The sequence below is a fragment of the Galleria mellonella genome, unplaced genomic scaffold (assembly GCF_026898425.1).
Source record: "Galleria mellonella isolate WM207_F2 unplaced genomic scaffold, CSIRO_AGI_GalMel_v1 utg55, whole genome shotgun sequence".
NCBI classification, from domain to species: domain Eukaryota; kingdom Metazoa; phylum Arthropoda; class Insecta; order Lepidoptera; family Pyralidae; genus Galleria; species Galleria mellonella.
Window position 1 is genome coordinate 446,113 of NW_026442115.1, and position 17,937 is coordinate 464,049.

At 30.1% G+C, this 17,937-nt stretch overlaps 1 protein-coding gene across 6 annotated transcripts in view; it reads left to right on the forward strand.

The window, feature by feature from the left end:
• The window catches only part of LOC113521401 (collagen alpha-1(XVIII) chain-like), a 225,684-nt gene that overhangs the window by 181,755 nt on the left and 25,992 nt on the right, over nt 1-17,937 (forward strand). For 3 of the 6 annotated variants that reach the window (XM_052898920.1, XM_052898924.1, XM_052898923.1), the window contains 8 exons: nt 1,589-1,670; nt 3,681-3,727; nt 7,411-7,518; nt 11,230-11,244; nt 12,602-12,757; nt 13,923-14,120; nt 14,944-14,973; nt 16,764-16,931. In XM_052898920.1, the coding sequence (XP_052754880.1) occupies nt 1,589-1,670; nt 3,681-3,727; nt 7,411-7,518; nt 11,230-11,244; nt 12,602-12,757; nt 13,923-14,120; nt 14,944-14,973; nt 16,764-16,931 (804 nt within the window). The remainder of the gene's footprint in view (nt 1-1,588; nt 1,671-3,680; nt 3,728-7,410; nt 7,519-11,229; nt 11,245-12,601; nt 12,758-13,922; nt 14,121-14,943; nt 14,974-16,763; nt 16,932-17,937) is intronic. The other 3 variants (XM_052898922.1, XM_052898921.1, XM_052898925.1) reach the window with 3 other exon arrangements.

Below are 17,937 nucleotides of genomic sequence, written 5' to 3' on the forward strand. Positions count from 1 at the left end.
GAATAAGAGTATTAATTATAAACAGATTTAGGGAATCTAAAATATAAACACGTGTTAGATCTTTCGCTGTTATATGCCTTTCATTATTTTTGTTAAGATTTATAGTTTAGTTTATATTATACCTTTATGAAGATCTCTAGACAGGTTAAAAAATATACTCGCACATAAAAGATAAATTTTCAGTATCAATTTCCAACGCTGTTGAAAGATAGCATACTTAATTACTCTTCACCAACTCGAGTCAGGTAAAAACAAAATGGTGAAAATTTAGAGCCAACATTAATTCAGGTTACTGCTATAAATCCCTAGGTGTTTACGCTAAAGGACCATTTCTAATTATACGTGAATCTAGATACGAGTTTAATACGTACCTATAAAAGTTATTTGTGTCCCAAATTATAGTAATTCGAAATTATATAAATTAATAGTCCATTCTAATAAATTTGGAAAATAATACTATTGTAAATACGGTTTATAATAGCTTATTATATATTTGTATTTATTAACTATTTAGCTAAACATTAAATTCTTGTATTATGCAACAATATAATTAATTAGGAAATGTGAATTTTTATACTATATATATAATATATTAAATAACATAAAATAATTATAACTAATAAAGTAATAATATCATTAATAGTACTAACTCCTAATTTTTACTAAATACTACACATAGATTATGTATCTTGAATTTTTAGGCAATTTTAAATAGGAGATTTTACTTCAAACAAATCTTACTATTTACTTACATCAATTTTTATTATTTTTTACCGCTTAATTACATTTCTGTTTTTCCAAAGATTGACTGGGACAAAATGCTATGTAACATTATGTCCTTTTGTATGAAACATATATTTTTAAATAAACTCAATAAAGAATAAATAAATGTATATTTTATGTGTATATTAAATAATATTTATTCTTTTTGCAATCTACTGGATTTGCTTTCGTGTTGATTCTATAAGTACAGTGTTTGTCACGGTAATAGTTGAATTTATGCGACTCTTTTTTATGTACTACGATAAAAAACACGCGGAGAAATCACTTATAAAGACTAAAAATATATAAATAGGTTTATTATATGTTTCTAAAAGTTTTTTTTTTTTTTTTTCAAAACTAATAAATATTTCAATTTCCTAGCCGAACATTTGAGAGCTTAACATACTATTTCTCATTATGAAAATTACATTTTAATTAAACATATTCCTATTAGAAACAAAATACGATTTAATTATACGTTTTTTTTTATTCTTTAATAAAATATTACATTGTTATCATAGGTGCCTATATCATAAGAACACATTATTGACTATCGTGAATCATATATACCTTGTAATAATAATAATAATATATAGTTTCGTGAAATATATAATATACCGTCTTTACTCATGTATTGATTTACTATTAACAGTTGCCCTTATTCATAAGCTCAGTTCACGAAGCTGGTCGAGCAATACCGCAATTAGTATATGAGTAAAGACGATAATCTGTATTATAAATAAATTTAATACGCATTATTAGTATTAAAACATATATAAAAACATGAACTGATGGTTGTCATTTTATTACAATAACCCTTGAACAGGTGGACCAGGAAGATGGTGACGAAGGTTCAGGCCGCTACGGCACAATACCACCTTTTCCTCCTCCGCCACCAGGATTGGACGGTACGTAAACAGTTTTTTACTTCTAGCTAAAAATTTATTTTATGCACGTAGCAACCATAGACTTTATACTCTGCCAACGTATACTAACAACACAGGTGGAGTAAACAAAATAGTAAATGGTATTATCACACATAAAAAATCTCTGGTATGTAAATGAAATGAAATGAAATTTATTTGCAAAAAACATTGTAGATAAAATGTTGCATTTGCCAAGTTTACAAGATGTCTATTATGTATCACCACATTCAATGACATGCATATATTAATCACTAAATTTACACATATTTATTTAATTTTTAAACTACTACTTAGATTGTATAATTTTAACAAAAACACAAAGAAAACCTTCAAACTGGCAATATTCCTTATCGGATCGACCAAACGGTTCTCTTAGGAAACATCATAGTTAATTATTAATGAATTTGTCACAATGAACCAACTATCTATCATCCATCACTGGTAGCCAGCCATACTGGCTGGCTACCGATAGTGCAGACAGGGTTACTTTATTTTACTTTCGATTCAAAAAAGTCTAACCCTGGACTCTTTAAAGTATTGTTAATAGTTGTAGTTCTTTATCCGTTGGGATTTTGATATTCATTGTTTGTTGCGAATACATTATAATTTATTTTATACACTTAAAAATAGATGTTCTATATTCATGTTTGCATTAAAAAAAATTCTGTGAGAACACGGAAGCTTTTTATGAATGAAACATTAACATAGAATCTAAATAAATAAACAAACTCCGCAACATTTCAGTAGATAAATCTATGATCTATAGTTTATGGGAACTAGAAACTGAACACACAAATGTTGCAGTTGAGAACAAAATACCTATTCGTTCTATTCAAAATAAACATCGGCGCCAAGTCAGGAATGCCTGAAATTTTGTAAAAACAATCCACTGGGTTAGTTTATATAATATCAAAATAACGTCAGTATATTTTCCTTTTAATATTTTGCCACCTAATAGAGTAACTAACAGAGTATTCTGTTTTGCCCATTTTACTCTTGATGAATTGCCATTCCTCAGAACTAAGATGTTATGCCTCTATACCCTCTAATTTCATTGCCATATCACACCCTTCAAATCGAAACACAGCCATGCAAACACAACTGTTTGACAACACAAACACGAGTGAGATAGAAGAATACAATAAGACAACTTGTATATAATCTGTTTTTTTTCTATCATTAACAACGAAATAATTTATTTCCTTCAATAATCACTATTCTTATCACTAAAGTCGGAAAGTCTATGGTCTCTCAGAACCCTTTGTAACTTTATTTAAACTAAGTATACAGTAACCAAATTTTATATATTCTTTATTATATTCAGAAATGCAGTAATAACATCCAATTGTTAATCTATTTCTGTACAATTAATATATATAAAGATGAACTTATCTTTAAAAGAGATCTCTTTAAGTTAACCCAACACAGAGACATAGGAAGTCTTGAGTGGACGTCAATAATGCAAGAGAGTATTGAAAACATATACTAAAATATTACTACATATATACAAAATATAAAAATACTTTACGTAAATAATAATATGTACATAAACAAACATAAAATAATATGTATTCTGACATAAATATTAAATGTTTCCAAATTAAATATATATAAACACAATGCCTTATTTCTTAATCAAGGAATCATCGAATATCGATTAAATCTGCAGAGATTTATACCACACCACAGGGTACGCAGTGAAAACCAATTCCTCATTCAAGTCTAACATCTATTATTTTAATATTTTCATGTTGTTATTGTCTAATCTGTTCTTTCATTTTACTTTATATTAACTGAATGGGTATAAATCTATTACCTTACCAAGTTCCATTCAAAGATTCATTAATGATAATATAATATACAGGCACAGTCTTGTCATAATATTATTTTATAATCATTTACATATAATTAACTTCGTGCCCTAAAGCTCCCTTTCAATCTACAAAAGCAAACTTATTAAATATATATATATATGTTTCTTATTATTTTCAGGGTATCCATTGCGACTTCGAGGCGAAAAAGGCGAACGTGGCCCGCGGGCAAGATATTTCATATTTAATTATGTTACATAAACATACCCTCACGAACATTTGAAATAAATTAACATGTATTTATATATAGGATGAAATCGTCACTATCCTTTTAAAACATAGAAGCGATGTATTAGTGTTGGATGGGAGATAAATTTGTTTTTTTTTTTCGTTTTTTTTATCTGTATATATTTAAGGAAATTGTTTAGTAATAATGTTAGAACAGTCCGTTAAAAGGGTGCTAACGATTTTCATTACACACCAAATAAAGTTAAAATATATAATAAGTGACTTCATTTGGAAAGTAATAACTATACTAACGCTAGATAATACGACGAACTCTGTTTACCGTAGCCACTTACCGGCTCTATTTATCGAGATAAATACTATACTGTCTCTCAATTTGGAGCAAACAATACATATTTCATTAAAATCTATTATTACCGTAAACGAGCATCGAGATACAGGATTTTCATATCTGTATATATAAAAAAAGATGCCGTTTGACTGACTGACTCATATACTAACGCATAGTTGAAGCCGCTAAGTCTAGAATCTTAAAATTTTACCGATAGGGACTTTATATGGCGTTGCTGAACAATAAGAAAGGAATTTCAACTTTTAGCTGGATAAAACTTCCAAAATTCACATGTACGAAGTCGCAGGCAAAATCTAGTGTTTATATAAGGAAACTATTATGGCTTATTCATATACTATCCTGATCTATAAATCATTAGGATTTATCCTAAGATCAAATCTGATTATCCAAATTAATCCGAGACACAGTGGCAGGCTTCCCACCAGTTAGATTCTAATATCAGGAAATGTGAGAATGTCACGATGTTCCCTAAAATAGTAATCGACAAATGCCTCCGGCTACTCTATCAGAGATTTCAATCATAACATAGTCATTTATTATTATATCATTACTGTTATGTCAATATCTACTATTAAAGATTCTGTTAAAGAAGAACATCCGGGTGCACAACCTCAAAAGACCTTCAAAAAGGGTGTATGTATCAAGCTTTGTTCAGGATTGTCAATGTTCCCGTGACTATCCTAGTATTACAGGCATCCATTGGATACAGTGACCGTTTACCATCAAATAATTTGTTTACCACTTCCTTGTATAATAAACACCTTCCTGCCCAAGACTGAAAAATGAGCCTGAATAAGAACAAAATCCTGGACTCCATTTACTGAAACCACATAAATTCTCCATTACAATCACGTTAGTACGGTATCGCGGTCACCAACAAAAGTCGGATCAGAACTCATAACTTGCAGTCGCTGTTATACACAAAGACCGAGCATGCATTGTCCCGCCATTCAATTTATCGACAATAACCCCGCCCTACCCTGTGAGACTGTTTAATTACAGCGGAACGATTACTGGACGAGGCCGCAACGAGGTTTTAATTCCCTATCCTCGTCAAGTATTGGGTTATTACACGGATATATATTTAAATAGATGTCGCAAGTCCATAAGAGCCCATTAAATAAATAACGTCCCATTTTCTTAGTTTTCATTTTGAGTTTTCTTTCTCTTGTTAGAGTTCAATGCTTTGTTGTTATAATCGCTTCTTACCTTGAAATAAATAGAATGGTAAAAGTTCCTATTCTTAATCTTTACGTGTTATGACATAGATATAAAAAATTATACATTGTACTAATGAGTACTTTCGAGAAGTTTTATCGTGAAAGAAGTATCGATAGCCAATCAATAATTTTTATAACTTCATTGTAAAAATTTCCGTAGTAGCATACTTAATAATTATATATATTGAGATATTATATATACGTCTTCTATATCTAATTATTTCTGCGGATTGTTACGTCACAGGTCGTATAAGACGCGTAAAATTTGATCGATAAATGACGTACAATTGAATACATACGTTTTGTAGTATTAATACTCGTATCTCCTCCCCTGACACTAATAAAGGACAGTTTTCAATTTCATGTAACAAATTTAATGTACTATAATAAACCATTAAATTACATTGCGTAATATACTAAAAATGTTTACTAAGTATACCCTCTAAAAAGTCCGCGCTAAAATAACCCTACTTTTTTTTATTGTACATTGGAGAGGAAATCTATGCCCATCAGTGGGATACTCTTACATTGTTATATTAGTGATGATAAATTTATTAAATATGTATTCTTTAAAAATGCCATGTATAACGCCGTATATGTTACACTCAAAACTTCTTACTACTCTCGTGTTTTTTTATGATACCCACTTAGAATAACAAATAAGCTGAAGGCTCACCGGATGGAAAGTAGTAACCGTCACTTATGAACATAACAAAATATGCTATGATATTTTTGCGTTGTTATTCCTAAAATTATGGTTTTATAACTCCATACCTTGTAATTGCAATCCTCTATACTATATTTAAAACCGAATCACAGTCATGCAAGTAAATTTATTATCGTGACAGAAAGAAAACATGTGGGGTACAGACGGCAGGGAGAGGGATTGTTGATAGTTAACTTAGTGAACTTAAAATCCCTATTGTTAACAATCAGGTCGACCTCCACGCAGTTTTCCTTGGAAGTCATCATGGCTAATTTCTATCTAATTCGTCATGATAGCCCAACCGACCTACATTCATCCTCACCTATCATCTCCTACTGGTGACCCACCAGCGTATACCATTAGCGCAGGCGGAGTTACCATTCCATTATCCTCCATTAAAGAAAAAACCATGCACATGACTTTTCTATGAATCTACAAAAATAATTTACCTTATTATTTTTAACCAGTCAAAAATACTTCCAACGCTTTCTTACAGTCAATTGTACTTTTAAACGATTACGAATTTTGTTCATAACTTAATAAAAAATACAAACGAAACACAGTGTAACGGAAGTAATCTTAATATTGTTTGTAAAAGCCTCGGCGAAAATAAACAGAAAATAATAGTGTTTCCCTTGTAGCGGTGTAAACGGACTTTCAACCCTCCACTCGCCGCATGATATACAGCCGTTACAGCACTTAACACTGTGTCCGCTGATAGAGAGTACAAACCCACTTGACCTGATACGCCACTTACGTTTCAAGCTTCGAGTATCTACTTCTACGTAATTCAATTTCGATAAAATTACGGATAGCTCTTCATAACTTACAATTTTATTCGAAAATAATTGTTTATTTTTTTTTGGAAGTGTATTGTTTGTTCCAAATATAAATCAATAGTAGGTTGAGCTGTTCTGGTGTTAAATTCATCAACCATATACAGATATAAATACAAATATAATAAATATTTTTTTAACGATAAACATTTGTAAACAAACAAAGTGTAAACTTTTATAGATATTATAACCAATTTGCCTTCAGTTGGATTATTTCTTGACTGCTTGCTATCCTGTCTGTACAAAAAAAAATTAACACGTTAAAAGTGTTTTACACACTCTTAAGATACATTTATTTATATCATTAAAGATTTCATACAATATTAAAATTTTAATTAACGATTAAGTACATTACTATTCTTGCATGTATATGGAATAAGGATTATACCCTTATAAGGATTTCAAGCGCTAATCAATCAACTACTTTGTACAAATGACAAACTTCTTTAACTGTCTCAAATAAAATAATATATTATTACGTATTACATAGTTATTTTAAGTAACCTACAAAGAATATACACATAACATGTTTCATGTTATCATTCCAACAGGGTCCACCAGGAGAATCGATTAGAGGCCCCCCTGGACCCCCAGGACCTCCAGGCGTTCCTGGATTACCTGGTAGCATCGCTGAGTTCTCAGGCTCTGGGGATGGAGAGGTAATTATAATACCTATACTTTATTACTGTATTTTTCTTAACAATAAATTAGTACAATAAAAATAAATAGTGATAAAATAATTACTATTAATAGGCGACGAAGTAAGCTGACAGCTCGTTTGCCATTATCAAATTTTATGAGTACTCTATATATACATTTTAATCACCTTTTTAATCAAATTGGGACGATATTTTTATTTATCTTTACATATAATATACATGTCTGAGGTCTGAGAAAATCTAAATTAAATATAACTAATGCAAATTAATGATTTGAAAGAAAAATCATTGAGTCCAATCGAAGCAATACAGCAAATACGTTTATTTATTTCTACCGATCTAACCGCGAGTAAAATCTAATATGCAACTAAAGGTTGTTCTTATAAGTTTTTATTAATACTAATATTCAATATATATAAACTTTATTTGTAACGGCGTTTAAATAACATATAGTACTTGCAGTTCAGCACAAAATTTGCATTACGTAAAACAAACACCATGTTACATGTACAAACACATAAAGAAACAGGAGACACAAAAGCCTCGTCCCGGAGTCTAGACCACAGAACTCTCATTTAACCTGCGGGCATCGCCTACCTTCTCCAGTGCACAAACTAACTCTGAAATATGGTATATGTCATAAGCATAAAGTGGCTTTATTGATATTTAATAACTTATAATATAGAAAATTAAAAATTATTACTGAATGAAAATAACAAATTACGTTTTAATTTAAATAAATTAAGCTAATAACAGATATACACTTATTTTGTACTTACTTCAAAACAACATTTTTAGACAATTTTGCGAGATAAATAGTTATGAGTGTTTTCTTTATAACTACTATATTTATTTTGTTTTAATATTAATTTAAAATGATAATTTTCTTATCTTTTTAATGCGTAAAAACTCATTCTATTTATTAAATAATTAAATATAGATACGTCAAGATACACTATGTGCGTAAGTAAGAACACTGATAAAATACAAGTCAGCTAATTTGACAATTAGCTGACAAAAACTTGACCCGTTTTTGTGAGGCGATGCTTTATCTATATAATCTAAGCTTAATGTACTTCTTGTTTCTTAATAAGCATTTTCACTAAATGATATTTATTTTAAAGAAACGCTTGGGGTACGCTGTCCAACGGTTTGCCCATCCGTAACTATAATTTTATTGTAATTAAAATATTATTATTATTCAAATGCATTATATGAGTTCTGGTGTTAGACTCTAAATTGAATCAATATTATTATATAATTTGGGAATCAATACAGACAGTTTGTAACTATTTACCTACAATAATTTTCAATATTTAAATACATTTCTGTTTTTCCAAAGCTTAATTGAGAGAAAATTCATATGGCATTAAGTCCGCTTTTTATACCAAACATTTTTTTGTAATGTAATCAACAAAGGGTAAATAAATGAATATAAAATAATTCGCCACATCCTATAAACTATGCCGAGCACAAAAATACTATCTCAACATGCCTGAATGCCCACAGCGTGCATAGTCGTATCAAAATCTGAGTTTGAATAGACCATTGAAACGCCTTTTTACAATACATTCACTTAGGACGTGATTCGGATAAGTTTGCATTATAACAGTCAATACTTTTCCAGATCAGTAATCCAAACCAATAGTAATTTAATAATAGCTATCATTGAAACTTAGCCCACTGCAATAGCTCAGCCTTCTCTAATCACAATAGGTTTAATCTTCCCGCATTTGATTCTCATAGCACTGGAAAAGAATCAAATGAGCTTGAATAATTTGGTTCCCATCATTTCCCTTTATTTCTTTCGTAATTAAATCTGTATTGACAAAACATATATTACTTATCGTTCTCTAATCAATAGTTTGATCCCACGAACGTTCAAATTATAGAATGAGTCAAGGTTTTACCAAGAGACTACGGCATGGGGTTCTTTAAAAAAGGGATTAAAAAAGTTTCTTCAGGGTCGGCAACGCGCGCGTAATACCTCTGGTATTACAGGCGTTCATAGGCTACGGTAACCGCTTGCCATCAGGTGGGCCGTATGCTTGTTTGCCACCTTAGTAATATAAAAAAAGAGTATCGCAGGGAGATTATTTTCAGCAATAAATCTGTCCATTGTTTTTTTTCTGTATGATCTTTTTCTGTTACAATTTGTACTCTATTTTTTGCAAGGGTTAGTGAATAATCTCTTTCTATTATTTACTTGTCATGGCGTCTATTAGTTCACCACTATTGACGTTTCCGATCGCGTAGTGCCGTCAACTGCGGATACTAAATCGGAAGGACTAGTCGTAACAAAGTTTATTATGCTCTTGGCGCCCGTCCAACGTTCGATTTGATGATATCGATTTACTTGATTTGCTCCCTGAGAGGTTTTTGTGAACGTTCCATAGGGTTAGCTGTGTTAAGTAATCGAATTTGCCAATGGTTCTTGTCTCTATTGTACTTTATTAGCACACTCATTTGTAATTACGTAGGTATTCACTACGAGTACTGATGGGTTTTGAACTAACAATAGAATTGAGTCAACGCTAACAAATCCAAATCTATTCTCTTTTTTAAAATAATAAATACAACAATATTATAAAGACTTTGTATAATTTATATACCCATAGATACTATTTTTCAACCTAATTCAAATAGAAGGTTTTTGATTCGGTTCAATTTTTTTTTTACCTTTGTTATCTCATAACTCCATTTAGTTGTAAACCGATTTGGATAATTCTTTTTTTATCTAAAAGCATATAATTACAGGTAATCTAACTTTAGAAATGTTATTAAAATCGGTTCAAAAACTTATTTTTTAAATCAAAATAACTGACTTTGTCACAATTGAAGTTAGTGTTTTTTTGGAACGCAATTTAATTATTATCTTTAGATAATATTTATCTCACTTAGCGAAAAAAATCTTATAAAGTCAAGTACGATCGAACTTGCATATTACACGTACTTCATTCAGTACTTATCAAGTGATTAAAAATAAGTATTACATTCATTGAAAACTTATCTGGAATTCATTTTAATACTCTAACTTGCTAGGAGTCTGCATAACTTTTAAAAGTATTTCAAAGAATAGTTTTAAAAGGTTTTACTTCTTGAGTTCCATTTAAATAATTATAACTTGAAAGATCTTTTTATCTTTATAATTTTAGGCAATAAGTACATACCTTTTTTATTACAAATTTACTCATATAATATTCCTGAAAATAATGTAAATATTAATCTAGATTAATACTTCAATAATTATAACTGTATTAACAATTACAGTAAGAAAATTTTTAGAAATGTACTTTAATTTTCAATGTAAAATTTTATATTGATATTTAAACAATTGACTGATATAGCTGAATAAATTTTAATGAAATTTGAGCATAGGTGCCTCATAATGTTTTCCTAGAATATATATATATATTCAAATTTACCCGTGCCAAAGCCACAGATTATAGCTAATCATTGTAATTGTAAACAAGGATGAAAACAATAAGCCCTATTTACATTTATCTATTGTAAATTGTTTGCCGGGAAACAGTTCAACGATTTCCTCGAAATGCTTTTATAATTTCAATATTATAGGAAACAATATTATATTGTAGATAATAATTAACATTACCATTTATGAATATTATCAATTATTAATAATTAATAATAATTTCATTAACATACTTATCTATACTAAATTACTCTTTGTGCTCGCTGGAATTACAATAGAAGACTGCAGTTAAGGTTTGTATTTCTTTTCTTTCAACTAACTATTCTAGAACTTAAGTCTTACAATCTAAAATTTGATGCAATTTCAATTGTTAATATAATTTATCTGATAGAAATTAAGTACTTCTATTATGTTTGTTAATTTTTTTGTAAAGAGCTGTTGGCTTTTTAAATTAAATAAATGTAAGTTTGACTGATAAAAAATATACTTTTTCCCTAAATACATACAAATTATAATATAGAAAATAGGGCGGAAAGGGATTGTCAGTAATTAAGGGTCTAACTGACACATTGCCAGCAAAATACTCTGGTATGGACCAATACAAGTAGATAAACTTACGAATACAAATATTTGCATTATGTGGGAAACAAATTCGCGACCATTGTACGACAGGCCGGTACGAGTATATTACTGCTACATCATCGAACTTATCAAATAATTCAAAGGCGCAAATTTTGTACGAGATATCTTAAAATAATGTTCATTCAAAAATATATATTAGTCTATAAATATAATTAAAAATCTTTAAAAAATAATATATAACTTGTATACAATTTTAATAATGAATGTAGTTTTTATACTTGTATATTTATGTATATTACAGTAATCTACATTGCAAAAGTTAATTAATTCTTGTATATTAGTTACAAGTATTGCTATAATCTTCCTATCTATAATTATAATATATACGTACTCGATTTCTAATCGAATATAAACAGATTAGATAGATTATAGATGTTTGTTAATCAAGCTTAAGCAGTTGAACGGATTTAAATGAACTTTGGTAAACAGACAATGATTTATATTAACAGAGGTCGGATATAATTAGAAATATTATAAATAATAAAAAGTCATAAAGATTTTTTTAATGTTTGTTAATGATGATTAACTTATGAACTGATTATATTGAAATTTGGTAAATTATATTTTATATAAATAAGTCAATTTTATAAACAAAAAGCTCAGCTTGCTTAAACTATCAATGTCATATAGAAACATCTCTGTTAAAAATTTTTATGGTAAATTAAATTTCGAATTCATCTATATTTTTACACATACTATGTTAAGTACTCTGTGTGCTAAATTAGGATATAACTTACTCGTGTAACAAATTTCATTGAAATCCGTTGAGTAAGTAGTTCATGCATGGAAAAGTAATAAACATTCATCCAACTATCCATCCATCATTACAAAGTTTCGTGTCAAGATACTACGGAATACCTTTGCCAACACCGAACTGTTTTTTATTATTGTTTTTGCAATACATAGGATTTACTGTCGATTCCATATATATTTTCCAATAAGAATCTGTTTATTTTACAACGTAAAAATTAATTCCTACACCTTGCCTAATATGCAACTTTTTTGCAGCAAATATTTGGAGAGAACTACTCATCATTCGCTCAATGTGGTTGCAATTCTAGTACAATTTTGTCACTATTGCAAACTGCTCCTGAACTGCAAGGGCCACCAGGCCCCCCTGGAGTGATGGGGGCCGATGGGAGAACGGGAGAGCCCGGCATTGCTGTGAGTTGATATAAACTATTAATAATGTTTTGAAGGCAATTGTTAAACAAATAATATGTAAAAACGTGGAATTTTGAATTAACTTTATACTATTCATTGATACTATTTCGTATTTCGTATTTATTTCATTACTTCTTAGTTATTTAACATGAAGTAATATTATAATATATGCATTGTGTAATATTGCCTCCTCAAGGTACCGTTCCTATAATACGGACAACAAAACTTAAAAATAATAATAATAAACTTATAATATAAATTTCACAAATGCAACACCTTTTCTACAATGTTTCTAGCAAATAAATTTCATTCCATTTCAACAGTTGCTCTTTACATAGCTACACTGTTAGATAGTTATTTTTAATATACAAGAATCTGAAGACTTATTATGAGCACTTAAAACCTGACAACTTTACAATTTAATTCGACTTCCTTGCACTAAAAGCATAGACAAAACAGGTTAGTTTACAGTCACGTGACTTAATCCTATCAAGTTTTTAAAAGTTTCTCACTGGCATTTTTTTTCTATAGTGTTTTTGTAAGTATACTTTTACAGTTATTTCTCTACAATTATGAATATTCGTAATAAAATTATAAGTAGAATTATAAAAATAAATAATTATATTTTTCTCAAATATACCACAGTTACAAAATAATTTAAAAAATCCATAGTACTCACCTAATTTTCAAGTTTTAACATTCCACTATACACGCAACTAAATGTTACGCACGCAAATGGTAGTGGGGAATGAATGAAATAATTTAATTAACTCCAAATATTTTATCGTCGAATTAAAAAAGTCATAACCAAGCTAAAAATTTATGCAATGTAATTTAATGTACCTAATTGATTTTACCTGGTCTCTGCTATATTTCTCTTATAGAATTTAATTATTAACAGTATTTATAAATTTGTACCCTTTTACAAATTAACTTTTAAGCCTCCAATAAATAATTAGTATGAATTCAAAGTTCCTATTAGTATCAAAAATTGTCAACACTGTCTTACATTTATTTTTTCTTATAATTTCTATTCGTTTATTAAAAGAAAAACATCCGTATAATAATAAATGTATGTAATTGTTAATTCTTAAAATAAAACGGGCAGATATCAATATATTTTATCCAGAAAAACATATCCCCATTCAAACTTTTGTGTCTACAGGGTCAACCAGGTAAACAAGGTGAGCGTGGTCCGATCGGACCTCGAGGCGAGAAGGGTGAACGTGGGGACACCGGGCCAAGAGGACCTGAAGGTCCAACAGGATCGAAGGGAGAGGCCGGGGTAGACGGGAGACCTGGGAGCCCGGGGCCACCCGGACCACCTGGTCCCCCGGGATCATCTGAATATAACAATTTCGACGTAAGTGTGTAATGTAAAATATGAGTTTAATTTTTTTTTTAACTAACATATTATGTCACATTATTTTATACCATCAAAATTATTTATGTTTTGATATTGTATTTCAAAAATTAGTCTAATCTAACCTAATTACTTTATATAAAAATAAAACAAGCAAGTATTTTTCATTCCATTTATCAACATGAATTTATATTCTTATATCATTTTACCATTGTGTTAATTAATACCATAAAACATTTTGGTTTTGTACGTTAACTTCATTTAAAATAATTATCCATATTTTGCATAAAAGAATATAAGTACTCCCGCTGACTTATTATTGTACTTGTCACTAGTAATATAATGATAATTCATAGAACCGATAACCAATAGAAGAAAAGTTCTCAATCAGGCAACACACATATAAATAAATACAACGTAAGACGACCCTCCACTAAATTGAGCGATAATCTCCACCATGTTACAAGGAGTTACAGGATGCAAGTGGCTCAGGGCCATTCTTTATGACAAGAATATGTATATAGCAATAGACTATTATCACTATAATAACCAAAAAGTTTAAAAAGACTTGGAAAATATCCAGCAACCCGCCCCGGTTTGGCACGATTATTTTGAAAAAAGAAAGTACAACCAATAAAAATCACTGGTAATGTAGCTCTCTATAGAAGAAAAAAATTTTAAAGTCGATTAATTATTTTTTGAGTTTATTCATTACAAACAAAAAATCCAAATTTTCCTTATATAGTTTAGATTATATAATATGTCTACTAAGCCATTTTACATGATTTTGTCATTTTCATGCCGCCTGTGTTTATTTATTTAGTCAAATTGGAAACCTAGACAAATATACAAGGTATGTAACACAAAATGCTATGTGAAAATGTTAGGAAACTTCTATACCAATTACTCATATACTAATTAATGAGTTACACAATTATCAATATATTGTTTTTAATATATCCATCTGTTTATTTACTTATGATAGGTTTAACATCCTATAATATTTTCAAATTCTATACAAATATGACTTGATATTAACGTTAGAATTAGATGAAAATTAAAAATTTTTATCCATAAAAAAGTTACTTAAATTGCGATAAAATTAATATAGAAACAAAACAAGATTCTATTATTAACTTGAAAAACACTATTCGAGATCTAATTCAATTCAAAATTAACAAAAATTGCGAGCAACATTTTTTTTTATACAACTTAGAATGGCAAACAAGCTGACGGCCGACCTGATGGAAAGTGGTAACCGTCGCCTATAGACATGAGCAGTACCATGGACATAATAGAGTATACTCTTTCGCCCATGATACCCCCCATGCGTTGCCATTCCTGAAGACTCAGGTGTTATTCCTCTGTACCCAGTAAATTCACGCCATGTCCCACCTTTCAAACCGAAAAACAGCTATGCAAACACAACTACTTCACGATTGAAACACGAATGGGACAGAGGTACCCAAGCAATCGACTTTTGTACAAAGTCTCCCTCTGGTAACAACATGCACAAAACAAATGCAGGTGAATTTATTATTGACCTTTATTTCGTCCAGTGCATTTGGATCTAATGCAATAAATATTCTACTGTGACCTCATAAATTAATAAAGTACCAGGTGGGAAATTAAAATTGATAAAAGTCTGGTATCTATCAAACTTGAATTCGCAGCCTTTGGGGACTACAAGTTACTGTAGTAAACCACTAGGTTAAAACATTTCCAACTACATTTTCAACTAAAATAGTAACGGGATAGATAAACTACTATAAAAACTCTAAAAATGCTTAGTCATTACTTACACTGTCAATACCAAAGCGATCTTCGGTTCTCGATTATCTTTTCATTGTCAAACACTTTGTTTGCAACTGAAACGAATGACTTTTTGGAGGCGACGATTGTGCCTTCAGTGAACAAACAGGTCTCGAACAACTTTAGGAAAAGTGTGAAAATGGCTGCTCCTCACCCTTGATTTATATCTACGACGGGACAGATAAGGAAATTTATTTGAAATGTCACCGGAGAAAGTTCGTGTGTATTGTGCGGAAATAATTTGGATTTTGACACATCTTCCCTTCAGGTTTAAAGTTCAGAGCTGCAAAATTTAATTGATTTTTTGGACTAAAGTCATTTTTGTACAATTTATCATATATATATATATATATATATCTGCATGCTTGACGAATTGTGGGCATGCCGTGTATTACGTTCACTACGCGGCAACAGTCAATAAATGGTTCTAGCTCACCTATTAGGAAATGTATTTGTCATCATATATTTTTTTATTTTATTTATTAAATAAATAAAAAAAACATGACATTAAACTTCCTAACATATATAATTACATATTATAAAATTATTTAAAATGAATAAATGATCGAATTTTTGGAACTTATATACTCGTATCTAATATAACTATAAAAAATATTTTACATAATAAACTCACAAAAATATATATTTGAAATATGAACCATTTTTAATAGATTGAATAATATACTTTACTTAATACACTTTATACTTTATAATTTACGAATAAGCCCAGTAACTTATAAAGTACATTAACAAAAAGTAAGAAATAAAGTTAAAGCGAATAAATTTCTTGAATTTAATTGGAATTTAGTAATACTTTTTTTATTTCTCAAGGAATCACTAGTTGGATCATATGGTGGAGACTTGGGGAGAACAGGGCCACCGGGACCTAAAGGAGACATCGGCCAACCTGGACCAATGGGGCCGCAAGGAGAACGAGGATTTCCAGGACATAAAGGAGACAGAGGTCAACCTGGATTATCAGGACCTAAAGGAGATCGGGTAAGTAATGTTACATCCTATTAATTTTTATTTCCCAAATTACATTAACCGGTCTCGATTCTAATGCCCTGCGACTTGCCACTCTACATCATTGTAAATGAAAACTCCACCCTATGTCCTGATAGAACTATGAGATAAAAGGAAAACATTACTATTATTATCATTTTCCAATATAAGTAATATATCATTATAAATATTGTGAAAGAAAGAGAAAAATAAATCACAGTAAAATGTATCTAACTTCATGACAATCTCTATTAGGGTAGGCAGAGACAATCAAGATCCAAATAGTTCTATTCTTTATTAAATCTACAGCTCCATTCACTTTCATATCTATGATTCCAGGAACATAAAACATCATTTGAAAGGTCGATATACCTTGTTAGTATGGAACACTCGAAATTTTTTGCCGTGTTTCTTTAGAAAAAAATATCACTATCACTGATAGCATAATTCTCTAGTAGGATACTAATAATTTAAATTTCATTGAGTATGTTTAAATAAATTTATTAAACTTCATCACATCATATCAGTCATTAATTGTTATGGGCCTCACCCATAGACTGGGGGAAGGGATTGTTAGCAATGGAGTATGACAGCCCCATTGCTAGCAATATGCCCCATCAGGTCAACCTCCACGTGGTTCCCCCTGGAAACCATCGTAAACAATTTTAATTGAATTTGTCACGATGGGCTAACTGACCTGTTTCATCCTCATCTATCATCCTTCACTGGTGCCCCACCGGTGTATACCGATAGCGCGGGTGGGGTTACTATTTCATTATTACCTATAAAAGCCCCCCATAAACTGTCATAAGGAATGGTCCTGAACTAAAGGGATGGGGGCTATTTCCACCTGGTATTTGCCCTATTGGGAAGTTTTGCCAGTAATTTCCACGCTTGACAGACGGTTGGCAAGCGCTATTAGGTTTTAGTGATGTTTTAAGAGGGACGCTGCTACCCATCCCTTGAACAAAAAATTCCCTTAGTCATCTCTTACGACACC